The 24,798-nt window shown below is 47.4% G+C and overlaps 1 protein-coding gene across 2 annotated transcripts in view; it reads right to left on the reverse strand.

The window, feature by feature from the left end:
• The window catches only part of DPYSL2 (dihydropyrimidinase like 2), a 54,478-nt gene that overhangs the window by 16,226 nt on the left and 13,454 nt on the right, over positions 1 to 24,798 (reverse strand). For both annotated transcript variants that reach the window (XM_080370336.1, XM_080370335.1), the window contains exons 2-7: positions 23,761 to 23,849; positions 22,300 to 22,484; positions 4,226 to 4,390; positions 3,057 to 3,118; positions 1,834 to 1,914; positions 860 to 928 (exon numbers count right to left, since the gene is read on the reverse strand). In XM_080370336.1, the coding sequence (XP_080226462.1) occupies positions 860 to 928; positions 1,834 to 1,914; positions 3,057 to 3,118; positions 4,226 to 4,390; positions 22,300 to 22,484; positions 23,761 to 23,849 (651 nt within the window). The remainder of the gene's footprint in view (positions 1 to 859; positions 929 to 1,833; positions 1,915 to 3,056; positions 3,119 to 4,225; positions 4,391 to 22,299; positions 22,485 to 23,760; positions 23,850 to 24,798) is intronic.

The raw sequence follows: 24,798 nt of genomic DNA on the forward strand, positions 1-24,798 counted from the left end.
AATGGAAGCTATGCGAGTGGCCGAGAATGTCAGGATTTGCGCATGTATTAACATTCCCTGCTGATTCAGGGGAAATCTTGACAAAGGAGAAGCCCAAGAGATGGGATCTAGGGCAGTCCGTGGCAGAATCCTGCCTACATACACCCAAATTCTGAAGTCCTGACACAAAACTCGACTGAAAGCGATGGGAAACTACAAGAACTTCAGGGTCTAGGTCTGCAAAGACCAACATCATCAATCACAACACGTATTTCTTCAGGGACTCCGTCTTAGGAGTGTTCCTGTGCAGTGGCTGAACCAAGGAACTGGTGATTCAGGTAGACCTGTCCTCTACCTCTGCTTCAGGTTCAACATTTTCTACATCTCCTGATGTAGGATTCCAGTCTGGGCTATCAAAGGGCTTGAAGTGATGATGGGCTAGGTACCACCACCTCTCTGTGTCTCCAGCGTTTACCGTGGGCTCTGTGGTTCAAACACATCTCACCTCACTTTAAATACCTCACGTGTGAGCAGAGCCTTTATAGACTATACCCAGTAATTAACAGATGAGCTTTTCCAGAGGGTCAATTAAATTTTCGGCTGAATTACTCCCTGGAGATGTCTCCTTCTCCAGTACAGAAGTACTGAGGGGGCTCCTCAGTTCCTCGTAAGTGCCCACAGCAGTTAGTCTCTAGAAGGGACTAGTTACTAGTTCATCCCTAGAAGTATCTTAGCCTCTTCCCTTACCCCACGCAGCAGTAATGTTTACAGCCAGGATGAAATAGTTTCCAGCCGCATTCATCCCACTATGAAGTACTTGCTGGCAACGCAGAAATGTTATAACTTGGGGGAATAAATGCAAAGGCAGTGAAGTCCTCACCTCTTCAGGTCTGCTCAACACATGCCCTTCAGGGCCTGTGATCCCCAACTCCAGGATCCTTTGCTGCTCCTAAGGCAGAGAGGAAAAAAAAAAGAGCAGGGAAAAGATTTAGAGCAACACGCATTTCTTCTTGCGGCAAACACAGCTGTTTGAAAGAGGTGCAAGTGAGATGCTAAGCGTCTGCACTAGCTAATAATCACACGGGGCTTTACTTAAGGGCCTTACAACCCGACTCCTGTCCAACCTCCCTCGCTGAGAATAACCAGAGCTCACAAAACCCTTGCTGATTTGTTCACAGGAGGTCAGGGAAACCTTTTATTTTGATATGCTTCACACTGGGTTCATAGCCCCGCAGCTTTCACTACTCATTTGCGTCTATAAAATAATCTCTAAGATATGGCAAAACAGTATCTCATGGAAAAAACATCCTGCAACTACAGGCAACTGGGCTCGAAGACCCAGGTGGGCTCTGCCCCAGTCACACAGCACAGAAACCCTCTGCAACGCCAAGTTTACATGCTTGAGACAATGTATAGAATGAGCCAGAGATCAGATTAAATCCAAATACATTAACGTTTCCTCTTTGTAGCTGTTCAAGGGATGAACAAATCCCAAACATCAGCATCCCAGGTACCGTATGAAGCCATCTCCCTTCCCATTCCCCTGGTCTTTGGTATTGCAGAACATTTTATTGTACACGGCAACAGTCCCACCCAGACAGAGACTTTCACTTATGGGGAAAAAGGCAGAGACGGCCGATATCCACCACGAACTGAAAGCTGCCACAAAAATCTGCTTTATCAGTGGCAACGGAGGGGGTAAGATTTGATGTACAGCTCTGCTAGCATCCTTGATACAGCTACGCCGTGCTTTTAAAAGCCTGGGTGACTTGCTGTTTGCAAAGAAGGAATAAAGAGTTCGAATTCCTCCCATCATTTTGAAGTTAATAATCCACAGAATAAATATTAACATACCTCAGCAATGATGTCACCATTCTCAGCATGCACTTGAGCTGTCGCACCAACATCCCGGATTACACTCAGGACCTCGTATATCTGGAAGACAGAAAATATTTTGATATAACCTGAGTGTACGCTCAGGTATGCACCGATTATAAAATGTACACTACTCCAGATTCCTTCAGCATACAGAATTTTGCAGAATGGAAAAGACCGAGAGGAGCATGAGGAAATACAAGATGTGGTTTGCTGGGTAACTACGATCCGTTTTCCTGCCTATAACAGAATTTCCCAGCCTGCACAGTCGGATACTACTGATACAGCAAAAAGCACTGCTCAAAAGCCAGGTCTGGTGTATTTTCCACACTGGAGGAAGAAACAGCAATGGCACAGGCCTGCACCTGGATGGATTTTAAAGAGCTCACACAGCTGTACCTGTTTCACGCCTTCATTTACTGGTGCCTGGCATGAAAAAAAAAACCCCTTCCACTGATTTTCCCAGGGAACCTGCACCCACCCCTCTCGCTGCCTGGGATACGAGCAGTGTGATTTCCCACTCCAGCAACCAGTTTGAGTTTGGGCTGAGGTTGAGTAACCCACAACTGACACCAGCTTCGTTAACGGTCACTCATTAAAATGCTTACCAGAGTCATTAGAGATAACTGGCATATGCCACTGCCTCCTACACCGTTCCAAATGACTCCCAGGCATTCCTCTCCTCCCACCACATTTAGAAATATAAACTGCCCATCTCAACTACTAAATGTACCCAAACTTATCCACCAGAGCAGCACACAGGAGGGGAATTCCTTTTTAAAGTCCCAGGGACTGTAACGTTAAAGCCAGAAACCAACTTCTGGACCAGGATCAGCTTCAGATCAGACAGTTACGCCAGAGATCTCACCATCCCGCCCTGCGCCTAGGCATAAAGCAGCAATTTATACAACGGCCACTGCTGCCACACCAAAGGAGCCAGAATAAAACCTTAGATATCTCAAAATGAGGGCTTTGCCACTGCATTCCCCAGCCAAGCCTTTCAGGGTTTGGTGTTGGCTATTTAAAAAAATAAAGTCTTCAAACCAGGGCTCTGCGTACAGTTGCAAATCTTAGGTACTGTTACGCATCTGAAGATGGAAACCAGAAGAAAACGTCAGATCCCAGTGTACTGAATTCAAACCTTTACAGGTGACTGAAGCACAGCTTGCAGTGACAACCACGTGAACGTTAACTCTTCCTACCTGAGAATCAGTCAGCTGAAAGCGATCTTTGAAAGCCATGTAAACCAAGAAGGAGTTCACACCTGGCAGAAAGACGGCAAAAGAATTAATCTTTGACGTACAAATTGCATGCACAGATAAAACTACGAGACACACCGCACCTCGTAGAGAGAAGACACCCCCCTCAACCAGCCCCCCAGCAAGCAGTAATGATGGGCAGACAAATAAATTACTTTAATCTGTTGTGAAAGGCGTACACACACGTGCGCACGCACAGACACACGCGGTTGCAACAGATCCCAGCGTAAAGCCAGGACCTCCTCAGCCATGTGGCATTTATTAACGGGACTGATGAGAAGAGAGCAGCCTGCGCTCCAGCTGTGGGGACAGCTAAACCCCTAGGCTTCCACTTAAAATTGAAATAAAGAATACTTCTGTGGATTCAGCCCCGCAGAAGGCTGAGTACAAAAATATAAGCAAAAAGCATCACTCACAAAAGCAGACTCACCGCCAGAGCAATGGGAAATCGGTGTCGGTAAGCATGCCCCCCTCCACCGCGTTCACACTGACTGAGACAGGGGGGCTCCTAAGCTGGCTTTCCCTCTCCTCCCTTCTGAACCAGTAAAAGCCCTTGCCCAGCACGTGTGGGAAAGCACTTATTAGGATGTAAAAGGTTTGTTTAAACTACAAACAGGATGGAAAATTACTCTAGCCTAAGGATGAAACGTCAAGGAAATTAATAAGGGGAAAAACCTATGAGGTCATTTTATTCAGCCCTTCTCCACTTTTAGCAACCAGTGCTGGATTGTTCCTTCTGGGCCAGATTCTTCCCTTGTTTAAAACGGTTTAACGGCTGAGGCTATCACCTACCTGCACTAATGAAAATCGAAGGCTCTCCACTGAACACAGGTGCCCCTCTGCATGGCAGCGGCAAGAGGTTCATGGTGCAGAATCAGCGCTTGCCCACCTAACCCACTGCAGCGACACCAGCGCCTGCCAGCCCCCCTAGCCCCCCACAACAGTGACCGTACAAACCTTCGCAAGAAGCCGGAATGGGCCAAGGTAATGTCAGGACCAAAACCAGCTTCGCTGGGAGGTGAGACCGAAATATTTCACAAGAGCCAGGTCCTAAAAAAACAGTGGAGCCAGTCCTAAAAAAATAAGGAGGGGAAAAGCTTCCCTGAACTTACCATGATCTTTAACCAGAGTTTCCATCTCCTCCTGGACACCTTTATGCCACTCGGTGATATCCACATGCAGAGAGTAGTCGCAGCAGGATTTGCTGTCTGCCCATTCTCGCCACTGGTCGAATGCAGTCAGCAAACTGGTCCCTGGCTCAGGAACCACGTGATCAACTGGGAAAGACAAGCAAAGCATCGGTAAGTGCCTGGTGCGGTAACTTCCCTGGATGCCCAAGACAGAGCATGTGCTTTGCAGAGGCCACTGCAAACACAAGCCACCCCCTTCCTCTTAAAATATTTGAGTTTGATTTAACCAGTTCACCTGGTTTCTAAAGCCCCACATCTGAAAACGCAGCCAAAAAGCTGATCACGCAGCAGAGGCTGAAGGAAGCAGTTCAATGAGTGCAGCCTGTTCGCCAAAATAGTTTGTGAATGGAGCAAATGACACTCCGAGGGCAGCAAACATGAACCGCTGCAGAGAGCTCTACAAACGCCGCTCCCCTGTTTGCTGACAAATAAACAATGACACAGACAAGATCCCGGCGAGCATCACTCAGCAGCTTTCAGCGCTCAGCACCTCACGTTCAAGCTCTTTGTCTGTGCCTCTGGACACGCTCAAAAAAGGTGTGCAAAGATGTATTAGCTCGGGTACGTACACAGCGGCAACCAAAGACTCCGTGCATGGATCACAGCTGCTTTGTGCTGTAACATCCCAACCAAGAGCATCTTCCAGAGACAACGTACAAGTGAGGACTGGAAAAAGCTGAACAGCCTGTTGTGGCTGGAGAGACACCTCCAGACAGCAAGATGGTCCAGCCTGCCTCTGGCATCTGCTCAGGCTGATCCCCCGTCCAGCTTAACCACGTTAGGTCCGTGGCTCGTAGGCAGCTACAGCATACTGCACCAGTGCTACAGATGCACAACGGCCTCAAAGGATAACCAGAGATTTGGATCTGAAGGTTTAGTGTTCCTCCCAGTAATATGAACAGCATTCAGATTTTTATTAGAACACATGGGATCTCCAAGATCTTCACTTGACACAGTGAAATAGAAGAAGCCAGCCAGCATCCCAGAAACTGAACTGCTGCCGAGAGGGTAGGAAAAGCCTGAGGGACTTCTGGGGTCAGAAACTGGGCAGACGCCACTGGGGAGGAGGAGAACACCCTGGCTTCATTTTACATCAAATCACACCAAAAAATATCAAGTTGCTTCAATTAATCAGCAGAGGACTACAAGCAGTTTATTTTTAACTTGAGCGGTGAGTATCTGGGCTGCCATCAGCCCAGCAGTCAGCTCTAAATCACAACTGGGGTAAGAGACAAAGTCCTTGAGCCCTACTCGCTCTCGGTGAAGTACAAAGCTTTGCTTCGCCCCCACACAGGCACGTCAGCCCAGATTTACTGGTTTTGCACTGCCTCAAGAACTGGATTTACACCGGGAGCTCTCAACCTGCTGCAAAAGCGGTACAGCTCTCCTGAACGACCCACGAGCATCAGCCACCCAAGTTGGTCAATGACACCTCCAACATCCCAGATGCACAAACACCGTAGGAAGCCGAGAGCATCACCCAAAACAACCATCCTTCCCGCAAAGTTCTGCCCACCCTCTCCCCCTTTTGCAAAGGGGACTGCATGACAGCTAGCAAAAACTATCTGTGCTTTTCCAAAAGGTTTGTGATTGCCCCTCGAAGCATCGTGCTAGCCTGCAAATCAAAGGATGTGACACACAGTTCTTTCCTGGTACAGCTGCAGCTTTGATCAGCAGTGGCTTTAGGGGCTCACGAGTGGCTGGTGGTCTTTGTCTGCCCAGGCAGCAGTGTCCTGCCCATCAGAGACATCTCTGCTATGAGTGAAAGCTCTGAAATTTGGCTAGTGACTGCACAACAGATCAAGGATGTGCTTTTCACCAGTCTCAGGAAAACCAACCCAAATTTAACCAGAAAATAAACTGTCCTGTTTTTTTTTTTAAAAAAAAAAAATCATCCAATCTCTGTTCCATGATCTCCTCCTCCCCAGTGGTCAGAAACCTTCCACTAACTTCCAGACTGAATTGTTTCTTGGCCACTACGTAGCCCCCTGTCACTCTGCCAAAGTTAATCTTTACGGACAACAAGGAGCAAAGTAACATTCTCTCTGCGTTACCCATAGAGGACAGAGAAAAATGGCCGGTGCCTTAACGCCAGAGCTGTCTTCCTCAGCCCACTGACTCATTAAAAAGCCAAAAAAAGCCCATTTAATCTCCAACATGTCACAGCAATAGGTCCATCTCTACTGAAGACGGAAGGTGCCCCAAGAGCTGTACCAACCCCAAGATGATACGTGGCTTATGGACAACAGGAAACTCTGCCTGCAGGCACCAAGGGGTTAACACAGTGGAGTCTTCACAGCCCAGCACGGAGCCCCTAGGAATGACTCTGGTGTCTAGGATCAGAGCTTTATCACCATCTTATTTCATGCACTGCCCAAGTATGACTAATGGGAGTTTGCAGAGGGAGTGGGAGAGGGGGTAAGGGAGCTCTGTCAGATCTCGGACGAAGTCAGACCACAGCTGGTTGCAATAAGGATAAGGGATGGAGGCAGTGGTGCATATGTGCATGAAAGTCAGCTCTGGGGATTCAGAATCTCTCATATGGAAGCTGCACTGCCAACACATCTCGCAGCAGCTCCCCTGAGCTCACCAACAGCCAAACCACCCATCATCCCCACCAAAACAGAGCACAGTTTGTTTCCCTAGCAGCCTTCTACCAGGCAACTATAACCACTTTGTTATACTCACGTGCAAGAAGGCGGCAATTATGCAGCCTGAATGCACAAGGTAAGTCACCAGCCTTCAAAAGCCTGTCATTTAACTAGTCCAAAGAGACTCAGGGAAGGAGCAGTGGGATAGAACGTACCATGGGACAATGACAATGACAGGGACGCTGCCGGACAGGGGGCTGGAGGCTACACCTGGTGCACAGCACCCTGCAGCAGGAAGGCAGCGTGTTGCCACAGGTGAGCAGAAGATGCTGCACATGAGACACGAGCAAGGTGGATGTAACCCTCGGTGCTAGGCCAGAGGTAATTCAGACACAAATGCAAATGTCCCCCCAACTGCACCATCCCTTGTTACAATGGAAGGGGTCAGCAACATTGCAAGATCATCCCTACGTGCTAGGGCTGGGCTTTCTGGGAGCCCAAATAAGTAAGAACGAGCCTAGATCCTTCAAAGGAGAAGTGTCAAGCCTGATTCCTTGCCTGCTGTCACAAGAGTTGAGCGTTACAACTACTTCTTCCTCTTAGTATGGGGAGGAGTCGCCCATGTGCAGCTCCAAGGAAGCTCTCCTTCAAGTCCTCAGCACAGCTCAAGAGTGCAGCCTAAAACAAAGTTTTTCTTTTTCTTTAGGGTCCCTGTGCTTCAGAGCAGTGCAAAGGAGCTGATGAAAGCTCCGTCCGCTGCATTCCCACAACCCCAGGTTCCCAAGATGACCCTTGGGTACGATCCGCCACAGGACCACAGACACAAGGTCTTCTGACGCACCGGAGCACGCAGCAAACCCCACCACGGACATTTCCCCGGAGGTTTCCCATGAGAAAAGCAGTGTGATGTCCTGACCTCACTGAACCCCTTCTCTCGGGGGAACCTAACAGCTTACTGCCCCATCTTTCATTCCTTCCTCTCGGAAACCAGGAACGTTTTGTTCCTGCAGCCGCTGGAATGGCCTCACGCCTGCAGGACACGCTCAAGACAAGCTGTTGCAGCGCGGACTGTTGTCACCCCTTTATTCTCTAGACCACTACAGCCTTGATCTCTCCCGTCCGTCAAAGCCCAGATGTTTTCTTCCTGTTTTTATTGCTGCAGAAACGATGTCGGCTGCTGAGGTCTGAAAAGGAAGTTGCCAGCTCAATTGAAGCTCAAAGCTTGCTCCAAAAACAGAAACAAAATGAAGAGGGGAAAAAAAAAAAAAAAAAAAAAGGGAGAGAGAAAAGGAAAAGATTGTTTCAATATCACTTCATCAGTCTGAAACCTTCAAAGGAGGAACTAAATAGCTTGCGGTCCTCGTAGCAGCTCCCTGAATCAGAGTGAATTTCAAGCCTAACTCTACCATTTTTCTTTATTTAACATACACTCTCAGCAAGTTACATGGCGAAGCCAAGGTTAGGATTACAGTGGTTTCTCAGCTACGAACAGAAAAACATTCTGCAGATTTATCCTTTAACCTTCTGAGATGCAGAATCCAAAATACAACAGCCTGTGGCTTAGAAGCCAGCAAGCCTGTTTACATCAGCAAAAAGTAACTGCTTTTAAAAAAAAGATAATAATAAAATAAAATAAAATTTAAAAAGGATTTTGTATTTTACGGATCATCTGATTTTTTCCCCTTGGTAAACTTACTGACAAGATTCCAAAAATCGCTGGATAGTCTGTTTATCTTTTTCCCGGACAAACCGAGCGCTCGCCTCCCTTTGGAAGGCGGTGGGACGTGAGCACCTGCGTACCCACGTGCCACGGCTCCTCCAGCCACAATCACTAAGACTCTTAATTACCTCGCCGATGCGCCTGGCTTTGCTCTCCCGTCATTACGTCCAGGTCCACACTGCGCTGACAAGGCGCATCTGCTCTTACTTCCCAGTATTTCAGCTCCCACCCACCCATCACCCAGCGCTGTTTTCCTGCCCGTCTCGCTCATGATCCTTCGGCTCCTCCTTGGACAGATTAATCGGCTCAAGATTAAAGGCAGACAATAAGCTGAAGTGAGACAACACCACCCAACCACTGTTAGCTTATCTGTGTGGCTTTAATATACCAGGGCTGGCACCCAGCCAAGCTGAAACGTTCTGCATCCCACGAGCCGAAAGGGTTGGATGCTGCGGGGGAGAGGGAACAGCCACCGGGGCATCGGGTAGGTAATTGAAAGGGGAAAATAATCGGTGTGAAAATAATCGGGTGCTAAACGAAAGGGGAAGGCGAAAACTTACAAGAGGATTTGATTTAAAGGGAACTTTCCAAGCACAGGGAAAACAAAGTCGTACTGTTTTAACATCAGCATGGAAAAAAAAAAAAATATCTAAGTCGGGTAGGAGAAGTGACAGCATCAGTTTGTAAAGATGAACTAAAGATGAAACTAGAGTTTCATCGCACCGCTGGTCAGTGCGCATATGAAAGGCTGGATTTAACCGTACCTTTGCTCTTCGTGCAGCTGCTGTGTCGTCTCCCTTTCTCTAACACCGCGCCAACCCGCTAGCTGCGCAGCACGCTTGCAATGGTGCCAATCTCAGCTCCGAACAGGGGCTTTCTGAAACGCTGCATCGGAGCCTGGCTTCCTTTGCCAAGCCTGGATACGCTGTGGCTTTCTGGTCCTTCAGAGCTTTCCCGAAGCAGGGGGATGGGTATCTGCAGCTCTGACCAAGGACCCAGCTGGAGAACGGAGGTAGCTCTTCCGTGTGGGCATGGGGGATCACACACAGAAGACAGGGGAATTTAACCAACAGCCTGCAGGATGCTTTGAGATTGAGCCATCAAAAAGCCCTTATCATCTTTCTCTGGCACTTGAAGGCTCTCAAAAAAATGCAGTTTAAGAGCCATGCCTTTATATTTTTGACCCCTCACTAAGCTCAAGAGAAATACTGCTTCGGTGGGACAGCTGAATGGAGGTATTAGCCTTGCCCTGAAAACAAAACTTTATTTTTTGGATGGATGTCCTCATGGGTGGGGATTAATGGGTTTTATAGCTTCCTGGTATTGTGGTGTGTCGATTTTTTTTTTTTTTTCTTTTTTGCATCCTGCCTCATCTGAGCAGGCCTTTGGCTTGCTCACAACCCCTTCCTGGAGTTTCTATTAATAGCTCTTGGTTCCAGCTTTCCCCTGTAAAAGGGTTTTTTTTCAGCTCATTTAATTATATGTCATCTAAAGCACGCATGAAAACTTCTCGGTCTCCAGCTAACGAACATCGCTCCCAGCAAAGAGCAGAACTATTTGATACGGACAATATAAACGTGAATTAGGGTCAGATGTTACAAAAACAGTGTATGTAATAAAACCATGTACGCAGGCTTCCAGTTGCTATTATAAACTGCAGTTTTACACATTATTTCCTGCTCCTACTAGCATTAAATGTGCCTATTGTTTAAAAGGAGTTTATAAGGTGAAAATCCTTAACGTTGAAGCTTGACTGTTAGCAGGCAGATCTCCCCGACCCAAAACTTTATATAGCAGCTTGATCACTATAAACACATCTGCCTGTTTAATACTACTTAATCTCCACAGCAACTGCATGTGATGAAATCTGGTGAATTTATTGAGTTGTACGTTCTGTCACAAGCCATTTTATTGGGAGGTTTTAATTAAATTCAGCCCTGGTAATTGCACAGCTCCCTACTTAGAAGTCGAGTTGTTGTTAGTTTATGGCTGCAGCAGTATTCTCCTGGCACTGGTGTAAACTGGGAGTAACGCTATGAAAGTCCGTGGAATCAAATCAATATACGTGAACGGCAGGTCAGGCCCTTAACTAAGCCAAGAGGCTTCAGAGAAGATGATCCCACAATCACAGACCTTATTTCATCCAGAGAGTCCAAACTCTCAGCTAGCAAAATACCACAGTCCCTTCTGCTACCCGTGAAGATACCACGACCCTCCTCCGTGCCAAGAAACCGAGCTGCCTGGCCCAGTAATAAAGCTCTTCAGAAGTCAAGCCTCCCAGCAACAAGACTTCTGCTCAAAGTACTGAACGACAGCCACCGGCTCCACATCAATTTAGGCTAGAAAAGAGACCTCAGCATTTCTCCCGAGCTCAAAAATCCCAAATCACGTAACCTGAAAGAGCTTCACAGCTCCTACGTTCTGATTTCACACCCAGTTCCTCCTCTAAGCCACACTCCAGGTCACGGTTTTGATCCAGGGCGAGAAAGGATAGCGACAAGATTGCTTTAAAGGTCACCACTTCGACCTGACGTACCTAAGCTGATAGACCTGAAGGTAAGGAGAAGTCAAACCGAAGGATTTTCTCAACAATCTGGATCCAGCTATCAGATTTTAGTTTTGCATATTTGTGGGGATTTATTCCCGGATTATTCTATTGCTGTTTCTTCCTTCCCCCCTAAGAAAATACTGAAATAAAGAGACTCGTGTGAAGAGTAACTCTGCACAGAACAGCACTTACCACGCTAACACAACTGCACAAGGACCGTTTGCTCACACGCGCCTGCCAAACTACCCGAAGAAAAGCCAGGCTAAACGACATCGTGGGTTGTTTTCTGTCAGTTTAGATCCAGTTTATTAGACTCAATGCAGAGAAATCAGAAGCTGGACCAGGCTCAGAAGAATTAAGACATATCCGTGCTCCACCGATTACATTTTCAGGCTGCAATGTTCTGTTATTCCCTTACTGATGTCATACAGATATTTCACTTGTCTTTTTTGCGGACTGGATCCAAAATGCGATTAATAATTTAATGCCAGCTGGACACAAATGTAAAGAATAGGGGTCTGTATGTCCCGACAATAATTAATAACCCTCTTCCACAGCTGGAATGACTACATATTAAAATCAGATCAAAAAAGGCTCCATTTCTTTACAGCACAGGTTTATCGCACATCCAAGCTATGCTTGTATCTCAGGAGGTCACCACGATAGCGGAGGAGGGAGCCAAGTTCAAAAGAGATATTTAAGTGATTCCAAGATTTATTCTTTCTTTTAGGCACACTCCACACTTGAAGCCCATGAAAAAAAAGCACACGGGACATCAAAGACTCCCGTACAAATGGGTCTGTGAACCTTGAGGGATTGAGAAAACCTCTGTTTGCAGCCTCGGATTTCAAGTCAAGGCAAAACACAACCGTAACAACACATCCAAGGGGCAAGTGTTTGATCAGAAGCAAGAGGACAAAAGATCAAGTGCCCTAAGCCGGTTCTGTCCCTCTCAGGTCAGTGGAGATAGACCCTGCCCGCCAGGCTTTTTCCACTAGCCAGGATGCTGGAACAATTCTGGATTTGCATCACTGTTGCCAAGACCAGATTTTGGCTTCTCAGCTTCATTTCACTGCCCGTGGTTGTCTCAGGCGGGCGTTGGAGATGAGGAGGAACACAACTGCGGGACCCGAGTTACGACAGTGGAAATTCGTGATGGTTCTGAGGGGGCTTTATGTTTTCAGGATTAGAAAGTTCAGGTTTTTTCCCCCGACAAAATAAACCAAATGCAAAGAGTTATGATTCTACAGAATCATTTTTTAAATTATTTTTTTATTATTTTTAAACAGCTTCTGAGGCAAAAGGCAGGGGGCAGCTGCTTAGTGAACCTGTCCTTTCCCTCTGTGTATCTGCCATAGGAACATCTTCCCTTGCTGGACCAGGACCAGACACTTCCTCTTCTCGTGACATCATGTTTTGAGGAAGAGGTTTTCATCCACCACCATCACACCATTTCCACCTCTGGTAAGACACTAAGAGTCCCCATCCCGTTCTCAGTTAAACCACTCGTGACTGTCGAACAGAACTATGGACAAGGAAGCAAGGTCCGAATCAGACCCAGATAAATGTCCATGTGTCCGTAGAGAGAACTGTGGTGGGATCCGATGTGGAGGTGCAGCAGAATCTACTTCCCAACAAACCTGCGGGGCAGAGGTCAAGCAGCACATTCACCCTGCACATGTCCATTTTCTAAACACACGTGGCCACGTGCTAGTTTTCTGTCAGCTTTGTAAGGCTAATATTGCCTGCAAATTAGCTACTGTGATTGCTGTAATAATTAACCTGTAGGAAGTCCTAACTAGATCATCCTTAGTTTAAATAGAGAACTCTGTGACACAGTCCCCAGCTGCCGAATTTCCTTCCTCCAGGTCTGAAATAGCCCTGCCTGCCCTCTCCAGCAGCCTGGTACCTTCCCAGACCCATGAAGAACCCCAAGTTTGGGGGTGCAAAGCACCACGTCTGAGGTAGAACAGGATGCGCTCCTGGGTACCACCCCACCTGGCCACTTCGTTGCCACTAAGCCTGTGGCTCTTCCAATCCAGGGCCCCTGCAGCAAACTGCCTAGGAAAAGTCGTACCTAGAAGATGCTGCCTTTTGTTTTACCCACGCACTAAGCTTTTTACAGGCAACTCTTACGTTCTGGACCTCAACTTTATTTCCCACCTCAAACACACAAGCCAAATTGGTCAACAGCCCGGATCCACGCTGCGGGACAGCTCGGCGTGACTCATTTCCACACAGTTCCCGTTTTCCCCTTCTATAGCACATTTGCTAGCAAAAGGGCCAACTGCTTCGCAAAGCAAAAGCAAACTCTGATCTCGGTACCGTGGCCTAATTCTGCTCCACATAAGAACATCCCGCACATCTGTATTTTTCTCCAGCTACCGCTGGGCTACAAAGACTTGACAACCCTTTTTCAATTCACACTGAATAGAGTCTCTGCACATCAGTCTGAAAAGCACTCTGTGCCCCACCGGTAGCTGAACTCTTCTCTTTGAACACCGATACAAATGCTGAGAAATCTTACCTGGAATAAAGGAAAGTCTGCTGGGAAGTACCATCAACTGACAGGCGTTTCTGGAATGAGATGTTTGAAGCAATACCGGATTGCACTCTCTCTTGCTGCGCTACACTTTGGGAACCTTCCCCCTTCTCCTTTGCACAAAAAGCAAAGCTGTGCAATAAATAATACAGGATCGTTCCCAAGAAACTCCTTTACCAGCTCACATTGCCTGCAGGCTATGCCAGGGAATTTCATTCATATGTAAAACGCCGCAGAGTCTCTCCTAGATTCCAAAAATATACACACTGCACATATGTAACTGCTTTCAGGAACAAAGCAATCTGGTGAAAATATTCCCTAGCAGCAGTCAGAAAGGGGAATTTCCAAAAGCACGGCCCTTTCTGATGGGCTTTGAAAACTCACCGAGAGATTTCCCATTAACATTTGCACGTTGAAGCCTAACGGTTCCTCCTATTACTTAAAATCAGCTTTCCGGGAAGCCAAAAGCACTTTAAGCACACAGGGCTCGCCTCGTCTCTCCCTCCCACCGAGTTTTTTTCCTTTTATTCATATCCTTACAGCAAGCAGTGCCTGCATCCTGAGCTGCAGGGACTGCGTGTCTGCGCCTGCACGGACCCCAGCGGCGAGGGACAAGGACTCTCTCATTGCTAGGTGGTACCCAGTCTTTCACACGTCAGGCACTCAGGCAGCTCTACTAAAAATCATCACTATGTCCTTATGAGGGTCCAGGTGGACTTCACTAATTTGAATTAAAGCTTACAACTCCTCAGGAAGAAAGCCACCCACCGTTAGGGACAGCTAGTAAGTAGCATGGAGAAATTAAATGACGTCCCCATTGTCACAGAAGTAGTCCTAACACTAACTGCAGTGTATCAAGGGAAGAAAAGAGTCTTCCCAGAAGCTGTAACTCTTCAGTGGCCATCGCTGCATTCCTCTTAAACACACACGGCTTCCATGGGAGTTCGGGTTATGCAAAGATGCAGGCACAGCCCCAAGTTGGTAACAACTGGCAATTTATAAGCATGATTGAAGTATGCTAGACAGGAGGAGCTAATTTGTATTCCTTAAACATTTCTCCCTCTCACCAGAAAGATTTAAAAAAAAAAAAAAATCCAGTTTCTGCGAAACAATGGGATCTATGAACTGAAGGCACAGCAGCTGAAGGAAAGATGGAAAAAGACTCCGCTGACCCAAGACATCAAATTCCACTCCACAGACAGCCCTCGCCCGAATCCATCCCAAGTGAGAAATACTGCATCTCATCTTAGCCATCACTTCTTTCAAGCATCACTTGCTTCCTTCCCCCGACACGCAAAGCTAATTCCCAGCACAGAAAGTTAAAAGTTCCTGTCTGACAACGAGTGTTTCTGCTGAGTCAAGCTCGCGGGAAGGTAAAAGCCAAGGGATTTTTCACCGGATTGGGAAAAACAAGCCAAGAAAAGAGCTGGAGGCGCCATTTCCAGCTGTTTCTTTTAAGACCTTGTCTCAGCTTGAAGGTGATTAAGACAGGTTATCTAGAAAAGTTCGACACACGTGCCCTGAAAACCTATCACAGACAGCTAGTGATGTTACATTAACAGAGGTGGATAACGGTATTTCATTTTTCTAAGGTTGCTTTTCCACCTGCAGCAGACAAGCTTTAGCTGGAGGACCCCACCTTACACCTGCACCCTTCCAAGCATCACATGCATCTTCTGCTGATTTAAGGGGCGATGTAAGACACAACACATCGGTGATACCCCTTAGCTCTTGACCTCTCCTGCCTATCATCTATAAGGCAGGGGACTTGGGGATGAGAGCGTTGGGCACGCAAAAGCAGGAAAAGCATTTAAAAGCAGCTCTTCAAACAAAAGAACACAAACTTTCCACGCACTGGGAAAGCAACACTACTGATCCCAACCAGTATATGGAATATGAGGTATTAAGCGCTATCACATAAGCAAACAACTGTGGTTATTACTCCTGGGTGGGTGCCAAATCCCACTTTTTGGATGCATGGAAAAATCTAGGTCGGTCACCTCTGCAGGGAGACAGCTGTGCTGTCAGTGGTGTTGCCATTTCAAAGTTTGTTTGTTATTAACTAAACCAGACCTTTTAGGCTCCAGCACGCATGGGATAGCCTCCACCGACCATCCGGGGCGGCGAGTGGGTCCAGAGCAGAATGGGGCCCAACAGACACGGAGCAAGGGTGCCACTCACCTGCTCTTCAAAAAAAAATCAGGGTTGTCAAAGAGGCAGAAGGCTGGGAGAGGAGCGAGGGCCAGGATCCAGAGCAGCTCCGGGGAAAGCAGATGGGAAAACAGGGAAAAGGCAACTGACCGACTTAAAACCAAGGCGCGCTGGACCGCGGTGGCTTCACAACCCAAATGCCGCGGATTTCATCTTTCAGCACCAAGAAGGAAAGGTGGCCCAGCTAGCAGGCGGAGTATCCGACAGCCAGGGTTAACGACACCCTTGCACCACACAGCCCTCCTACGCAGCCTCAGGCAAACCTACGCAGCTCCTCAAGTCCTCGTCTGTTCCTCAGAGGAACCTACTCAGCGGCAAAGAGATGACAAACAATAGTTGCAGCCCAATGGGAGGGGGGGGAAGTTACACACAATAACACACCACGTATGCTAAGGACGCACCAGCTGTTTCCTTCTGTGCTAACTGGCAAGAGACACCAAGGGCTTGGCAGATCCGTTTCATTCCCTTCCAACGAGACCCCTTTGGAAACTCCACCCGAACAATAGAGGCGAATCCCATCCAGCAGAAAGCCAGCGTCGCAGGGATGGCTGGAAGCGGAGCCGGCTCCGGCAAGGCAGGCTGTCACCCGCACAGCAGCCGCGCACCCCACGCGGGCAGGGATGCCTAATGGACTTAGAGGGGTTTAAAAGCTTGAGAAGAGTAGGCTCGCAACGGGGGAGTGCCCATCTCCGTTTACAGACCGACTTTCCCATTAATGATTTTAAGACCGCTCTGAATGAAAGCGACAAACGCATCAGCAGCAAGCTGGGAGTCAGCGAAGCAAACAAGATTTAGCGTGAATCACTGCGGGGGCATAAAAAGCACCGAGGGGAGCTGGGGAGAGGAAAGGGCCGGAGGGACTCGGTGCTCCCGCGTGCTACTGCCATTATTTCTAGAGTTCAAGGAAGCCTCCACCTGTATAAATCACCAAAGACGTGTTACAGAAGCAAGCGGACATTTTCATCACATTTGCAGAGAATTACACATCTCTTTGCTGCAGAAGAACCACTGCCAGCTGCTAGAAAGTGAAACAAGCCCCCACCCCCCAGCGCAGCCCGCCTGAAGTGCCAGCCCCCAGCTGCACAGTTCCCCTTTCATCTCTGCTACTGGGTGCAAAAAGCAACAGAATTCAGGCTGGTGTCTGCGGAACAATGCAGCGCTGTGTACACAAAGCCGCAGAGACTTGGTGAGACACTGCAGCTCTGTGGTCACTGCCCTTGGACTCAAAACGCTTGGTTTGATCCTTCCAGCTCGGCCACAAGTTACTGCATGACCGCTGCTGTCACCTCCTCCTGCGTCTCTGCTTCCCTCCTCCTCCTCCTCTGCCCGTCATTTAGGCTCTTGCCCTCCACCAGGATAGGACTAACCCTGGTAATGTAAACCAGCAGCACCCAGTAGGGTAGGTTATCATCTAGTCCTCACTGGTGGGTCTAAAGTTTGCCCTTCCCCTTTTCTAAACCCTACTCTAAGCTCACGCTGCTGCAGCTCCAGGCTCTGACCTCCGTTGAGGCGGCTCCATTCTCTCAGGTGATGCTCAGTTCACAAACCCAGAGGTGAGAAAGCAGGCTAGACTGCAAACGCCTCCTTCGAGCAAGGCGGTGATCTTCAGGATGACCTTGGAGACTTGGTGTCAGCTTGCTACAAGTCTGACGGTGGCTGAGCAGCTAACACACTCCTGAAAACGCCTGCCACCCTGCACACCAGCTCTCTCTTTACTAGCAGGGTAAAGCATTAGGAAGCAGACTGCAGCCCGTGTGAAGTTCCCCTGCGTTTTCTGAGCCTCCCAAGATACTAAGGCTCATATCCCCAGCGTACACTCCCTGGGTTATTAGAATAACTGCTAGTCAAGTTCAAAAGGCAGCTGGCTTCCAAGTCACCACGCCAGAAAGAGCTGTAATTTCTCTCACTGTAATTTCTCTCTATGATTATAACAGTGGTTGACTGAGTCAACACAGGCAATGTCAGCAAGCGATTTCACTCCAGGACAGCAGATACCCGGGAAGAAGCCCCATCTTCGGGAGGGGGGGGGGCTGAAATGTGTGTGGGAGTTGGCTGGGATGGATGCAGCTCTCACCAGGACATTAAACAGACCGGAGGATCAGAGAGCCAGTAAATAGACACAGCTTAGCTTCATCCCCTCTGAAGAGCTGGGAGCAGAGAAAGGCTCCTGAAATCAGGGAGTTCTACCCCTGCTTCTGACGGGGATTTTACCCATCACGGTTAATACGACGACCAAACCATCGCTACACCTGGAGAGGCCACCCCGTTCTTTGCAGCGATGTCTCCAAGAGCTCCAGGGACTGTTTTATATCCTAGGGCATCAATTTATATCAAAATGGGACAACAGGGGCTCAAAAACACCATCTTTAGCTCAACAAAACTGTGGCTCCACGGGCTCCATGGATGAGAAAGAGCGTCTTGTAAAGGGCAACTTCAGACAAAGTCCTTTTCCTGAACTCGGGAAAAGCTGCTCTCTTTCCATGGAATACAGGGGAGCCTAGAGAGAAGCCAGACTGAACAAGCTGGAGCCTCTCCAAAGTTTTTTCTGCAGATCATCCTGGAATCCCCCCTTCCACTCCATGCCCAAACACTGCATTCTGACATTTTAAAAGGGCGACAACCCAAGTTTCTTCCAGCGTAACGTTACCTTCAAACACGTGCAGTGCTGTTTGTCCTCAGCTGAGGTCCCCAAGCAGAGCCTGTTTCAAGGCAGGGACAGAGAAAGAAAGGATCACGCAAACTGCCGTTTCAGAAGAACGTATCACGGTCCGTCACCCCACCTCTCAGCAGCTCCGCACAACAAAACCAACTGTATTTTTTTCATACGTTAGCCAAGTCAGCTGGAGTCTTGCCTTTGGCACTGAAGAGGGTAGAGACAGAAGGGTCATAGCTGGAATTCCTGTTCAGATGGCCTCCGTGGAACGAGCAGCTAAAGAAATCAGCCCTAACCCCCAAGTGAAGCAACCTAGAGGAGGGCTAGCAAGGACAGCAGGGAAGCAAGGATGGAGCGCACCGTGGGGGCGTAGGTGACGCAGCGCAGAAAAGGGCTCGTTCAGATCACTGCCAGCCGCTCTCCCTCATCCCAGCTGACCAGGGCATGAAGTTGGGAAGCACTGGACGGAAGCCAGACCTGCTCCCCACCAGGACAGATCTCCACTGGTCCCACGCAGAAAATGGGACCGCTCCGTTTGATGCCAGTTGAGAGCCAGGTTCTCCGATGCCGCAGTAAACTAATTTACTTTAAAGGGGAACGGAAGCAAACGAGAAGAGGGCTGGGAAACAATAGGTTACATACTTGAACTCCTGTCTGCTTCCCTTGGATGCGTTTGCCATGCGAATTAAAGGAACAACGCTGAATTTGATCTGAGCTGCAAAGAAAGTTCACTGAAACCAAACCAGGCATGAAGGGTGAACTCCTGGCACCGCCGAGGCCAACGACAAAACTCCCCGTTTACCTCACCCAAGCCTGGATTTCACCCACAGTTTTTAGAAAACCAACAAGCCACAGAAACCTACCCAAGACTCTAGTTTTAACTTCACTGAAAAATGCACATAAAACAAATATTTCTCTACAATGATTGTAAAGTAAACAGCCTTAAAGCGCCCTCCTGTATGAAAACGTGAAACAAATCGAAGCACAAAGCCAACCAACCTGTTTTCTTGCCCAAAATGAGGCCTATGTATAAAAGAGAAAAACAGATGGGAGTAAAGGTATTCATAAACAAATAATACAAAGTTTGCCCAAAGCACAAATGAAGAAACATGGGTGTTTCATCCCCATAAAGTTCACATCCATGAGGCTAGCTTTTCCAAAAAAGCCCAAAGAACGGAGGCACGCAGCCAGCCACACTTCCAGGAGAAGAGCATATTCTCTTTTGAAAAGTCCCAGACACAGTATTTAAAATATATGACAAGCATTAGTGTGTTAACATTTTCAGGCCGTAATCTGTGATATTATGAATCTAGTTCACTAAATGTTGTCCTGTTTATCATAAAAGAAAAAAAAAAAAAAGCTGCAATCAACCACAACTCCCACCTGCTTTGGGAAAAACCAAAGGCCACCCACCAAGAGCGTGCTCACGAGGGCAGTTTTGCATGCTTCAATGTGGAAAAGCAATTTTGCAAATGGTATAATTTTGCTGAGAGAACAGCTGAGCTGACATAGAGGAGAGTCTTGGAAGCTTTGAAGTCTAGTTGGATTATTTATCCTTCTTTCCACTGCTCAGCTCCAGTTGCTGATATCCAACCATCAGGAATGTCTCTCTCCATCATCCTAAGCAGCTCAGTTACTGTCCTTGCTGCTACTCTTTAGGAAGATGGTTTTTGTTCAGAGATGGTTTTATCCTAATCCGAGACGCTCTGGAAGGCAGTACGGTCAGGTTTAGCCTCCTCTACAGGTTTTGCCCACAGCCATAATCAACGTTGTGCTAATTTTTCACAGCTGTAAAATGAGAAGTTGTAAAATGGGCGACTCTCCTCCAACTTCCCTAACTCAAGAGACATGTTACAAACACCGTTAGCGAGGTGTTCAGATACTACAGTCGTAAGGGCAATACACACGTACACAGACACAGAAAGGTCCAAGCACGAGGCTTTGCATCAGTACGCTTCGGCGACCAAAGCAAAGGGCTACTTCAGAAAATCCTGCCCAAAGCACTTTCTGCCTAAAATGTTCTAAAAAGTGGCACTGGGGGAAATAACGCTGCTGAAAGGTCAGGTACAGATGTGACAGAGAATGTTATTTTGATCAAATTCAACTTAACAAGGAAGAACAAAACAACAATTCAAGTGTGAACCAGGTGTACTAGTAACAAAGGAATAACCAACAAAATGTCAGTGAACTGAAGTTGTAAAGAAAATACCATTTCAGTGTTACTGATTTCAATTGACAGCAAAGATTTGAAGAAAAAGTGGCTATTAGTATGCACAATGAGACCATAGTATGCACAATGAATCCCCCTTCGTGTTCTCTGTATGTGTCAGGTTATCTTCATCCACAAATTTCATACTCTTAAGTGATAACATGAAAAGTAGTTTCCAGGTGGGGGTGGGGTGGGTGTTAAGGCTATTTATTTGAAGCGTTAGACCAAGTTCACAGGCCAGACACAACCTCTTCGCAAGGTCCAGACCCAGAAAAAGACTTGTTTCTGAAACACAGACTGTGCAGCTGTGTTTGGACCACTGGCTCCTGCTCCCAACCTCCATGTCAAGAGTCCGCCCAACCAGGCCAGGGATCAAAGATCGCTTATAACCATCCTCCAAGAGATGAGGATGTCCAGGTCCATCAGCAACTAGGTTTGAACTGAGGAGAGTCAGTCTGACTCCTGGCTGTGCCTAAGATCTCTCTATATCCGTGGATCGGACAATAGACACTAGTACCTGTTCTGAACGATGCTCTTTTTATTTCCCTGTACCTTAACTCCCCTCCTGCGAAATGGCAGCACCTCAAAGGACATGAAAGAATGCAAGATGCTCAGATATTGTATCACTTTACACCATTATCCCTGATTCCCATAGGCGGAACAGACTCCAGGATGCAGCGTTACAGTTCACAGGTGATCAGCTGCACTGCAACAGAGGTTTTTATTTTTTTCTCTAGCTTAAACAAGGTTAACAATGACTCACAGAGCTTTAAAATCCTGGCTCTGACAAGCCAAGCATCTGTAGCCAACACAAGCGGGGACAGATAGCCTCGAAGTCATTCATGAGGCATTTCAGAGCCAGAGGGGAGCACTAGGAGTGTCTAATCCTGGTGTCAGCAGAACACTCAGTTTGTCTGTCTTTTTGAGATATTTTCATTTCCCAATTTCTTTCTTCCTCCCAAAGAGGGTATGAGCACAAAAGGAACAATGCCAACAAAATCCTGATGCTAAAGCTGCATACATAAGTCGGCATGTATAAATCCTTAAATTAAGTGGCCCAGTTTTCAAAGGCACATACTACACTGGCATCAAGCTTCTGGGGGTGAACCATATGATGGGACGTCTACCCATAGTCATCATGGAGAAAGGAACAACGGCACAGCAATGAGGAGAATCTGCTACTCATACTGGAGCCAGAGGTCAAAGTGACAGTGGTTTCAGTAGGAGCACACCCAAGAATCTGGCAAAGTCACACAAGGAGCAAGGGAAACCCTGCCAACAGAGCAGGCGAGAGTGAAACAACCGACAGCTGCGAGATGTGGAAGTCCTGGGGTCTTGCTTTTCCACCCCTTTTCCCCACCCCTACACAAGCTCTTCTCAGCAACCTGGACAGACATCAGAAATCCCCCACGGCTGGTACCTGGTCCACAATATCACATGACTTACACAGCCCACAAGTTTCTGCCCATAGCTGAGAAAGACAAGTAAAGCTTTCTTGGAAGAGAAAAACCAGCCCGCTTACTGATCATGGTGGTGCCCCCAGCCAGCGCAGCCTTGGTCCCTTGGAAGAAGTCGTCAGCAGATGTCATCCCCTGTTCCGGCATCTGGAAGCGGGTGTGAACATCAATCCCTCCAGGAATCACCATCCTGCCGTGGGCTTCAATAGTCTTCACTCCCCCTGGCACAATCAGATTCTCTCCTATTTGCCTGGGTAAAGAGGTTTCAAACAGCAGGTCAGACACAAACAAGGCGAACGGGCTGTAAACATACACCCCTGTGCTACTCTGCCTGGCCAGGGTTTGCTTTTTCCATAGGAAGCATCGTACAGGATGGCATACATCGCTGATAACACTCCCTCCTTCCCCTTGAAGCCACTGCGTAATTGAGAGCAAAGGGTGCGACTACTTCAGGACCTCGGGGCGGTATTGGACTGAACGAGAAGGAGAAGAAGGAGCCGCGCGGCTCATCGGACGATGGCTGCACCAAGCAGAGGATCAGCCTCTGGGACTTCACTGGGACTGGACTGGGGCTGCCAAGTGGCGGTTCAATGCTTGCCTCTCCCTAACAGCGATTCGGATGTCAGCACGGTTTTGGGAGCACTGGAAGGATTTTTGCCTCTGCCCTGTCTACTTGCCTTTCGCGCCTAAACGTGCCGTAGTCCCTGCACAAATACAAACCCGAGCAGACAGCGGTTACCAAACTCCTTGAAGGTCTCTCCAGTTCAGCTCTTCACAGACCCATTTTTAAAAGTGCAATAGTGGACAACACATTGCAATTAATTAGCTGCCTTTGGCTGGCTCCTTTAACTTTTAACCTTGATTAACAATGCACATGTGCTGACCGTTTAGCCAGAACAGGAAAATTCCTTGTTTGTAACCTCTGGCTCGTCCGTTTTTTCCTAAGCGTAATTTTCCAAAGAAATCTGCAATACATTTAACATGCCAGACATGCATGTTTCAGGACTGAAAACACAGAAGCATGCCGGAAAGAGGTCTGAACCTCAGCCCTTAAGCTACAGGATTCGTTTTGAACTTTAAGGGGGTCTGGATTGATCTTTGCATCATAGAACCATAGAAGACAGCGCTGCAGAAGACCTGAAGAGGTCACCTAATTCCAGCCTCCCACCCTAAACCGTATTAGGATGCTGAACTCTGGATTCAAAATATCTGAAGTCATAACTCAGTAAAACATTACAACACAGGTAACTTCAAACACACGTGTCATCTCCACGTGAGGCTATTCACATGGCTAAAATTAAGCCCATGTAAATACCCCCTTTGACCTATGCTTTAATAACAGTGGGGGTTTGGCCCACTTTGTTTATTTAATTCAACACCTTTTTTAAAGCTCTTCCATCAAACACCAGAATATATAGTGTTCATTTTTCATTGCAATTTAATACAGCTCACTGAGTTACTCCTTGCTAATCTGCAGTACGTTTCTGTACATTTCCAGTAACAACACGGTATCGGGCATCACTTACTTTATCAACCCATCTTCCATGTAAATGTCTGCATAAAAGGACTGGTCGTCATTAACTATTTTACCACCTTTGATCAAAAGACGATCACTCTGCAACAAAGAAGCATAAAACAATACATAATTATTCTGTGAGAAAGCTGACAGTCTGCAGTGTCACTCCAGGGATGAAAGAGTAGAGACGGAAACAACCCCTACATTATTCAAAAGCACATGTCAAAGCACAAGTCAGTTGCCGCACTTTCAACTGGAAAGATAAAATATTTTATTTCATCTGCGAGTCCTTTCATCACACTAATGATAAAAAAAGAAAAAAAACAAACAAAAAAGCAGAATGGAGAAGGAGCTGGGTTCCACCACACTTGTCTACTTGGCAGCTTCACCCATACCTGCAGCTTGCCACCATCACCTACAGCAAAAGTATATACTTTGAGAGATGCGTAATAGCCGCATCTATATCTCTATTTTTTTTCTGCCTTGGTCATATGCAAAATTTCCTATATGCACCCACACGCTGGAGTCACTACTTGGCTAACTGTGAGTCAACTGCTGTCAGGGAAATGGACCAAAAGTCTGTTGCCATGGGTTACACAACACAAACAAACTCATTTTGTCCAACTTAGTGATGCTTCGACGCAGTGGATACTTTTACCGCCTTTCCAGAGCACTACTGCATAATCAGATGGAAATAAGCCCATATTAGCAAATGAAGTTCAAGAGAAGGATTTAAAAAACAGTTATTAAAATTTCCTCACATTAGAAGACAGTTTGGCAGGAACAGAAAGGGAATTATAACAAGGCAGCTATGGGGCAATGCGCTTGTATCACAGCCCAGGTTACACCTTGCTTTTGCGAGATTTTAGGTCACGACCGAGTTTTATCTTTTTTTGCAGTACTCAAACAAGAGTGAAACACTCTCTGCAGAGCTCTAGGTGGGGAGGAAAGTTACAAGTGACCGCTGTGCTCCTCTGCCCCCTCCGTTGTAAAGCCAAGCACACACACGTTACGCAAGTGCTCAGTTCAGGTTACACCTCGGCCCTTG

Source organism: Falco punctatus (assembly GCF_963210335.1).
Source record: "Falco punctatus genome assembly, chromosome: 20".
Classification (NCBI taxonomy): Eukaryota; Metazoa; Chordata; class Aves; order Falconiformes; family Falconidae; genus Falco; species Falco punctatus.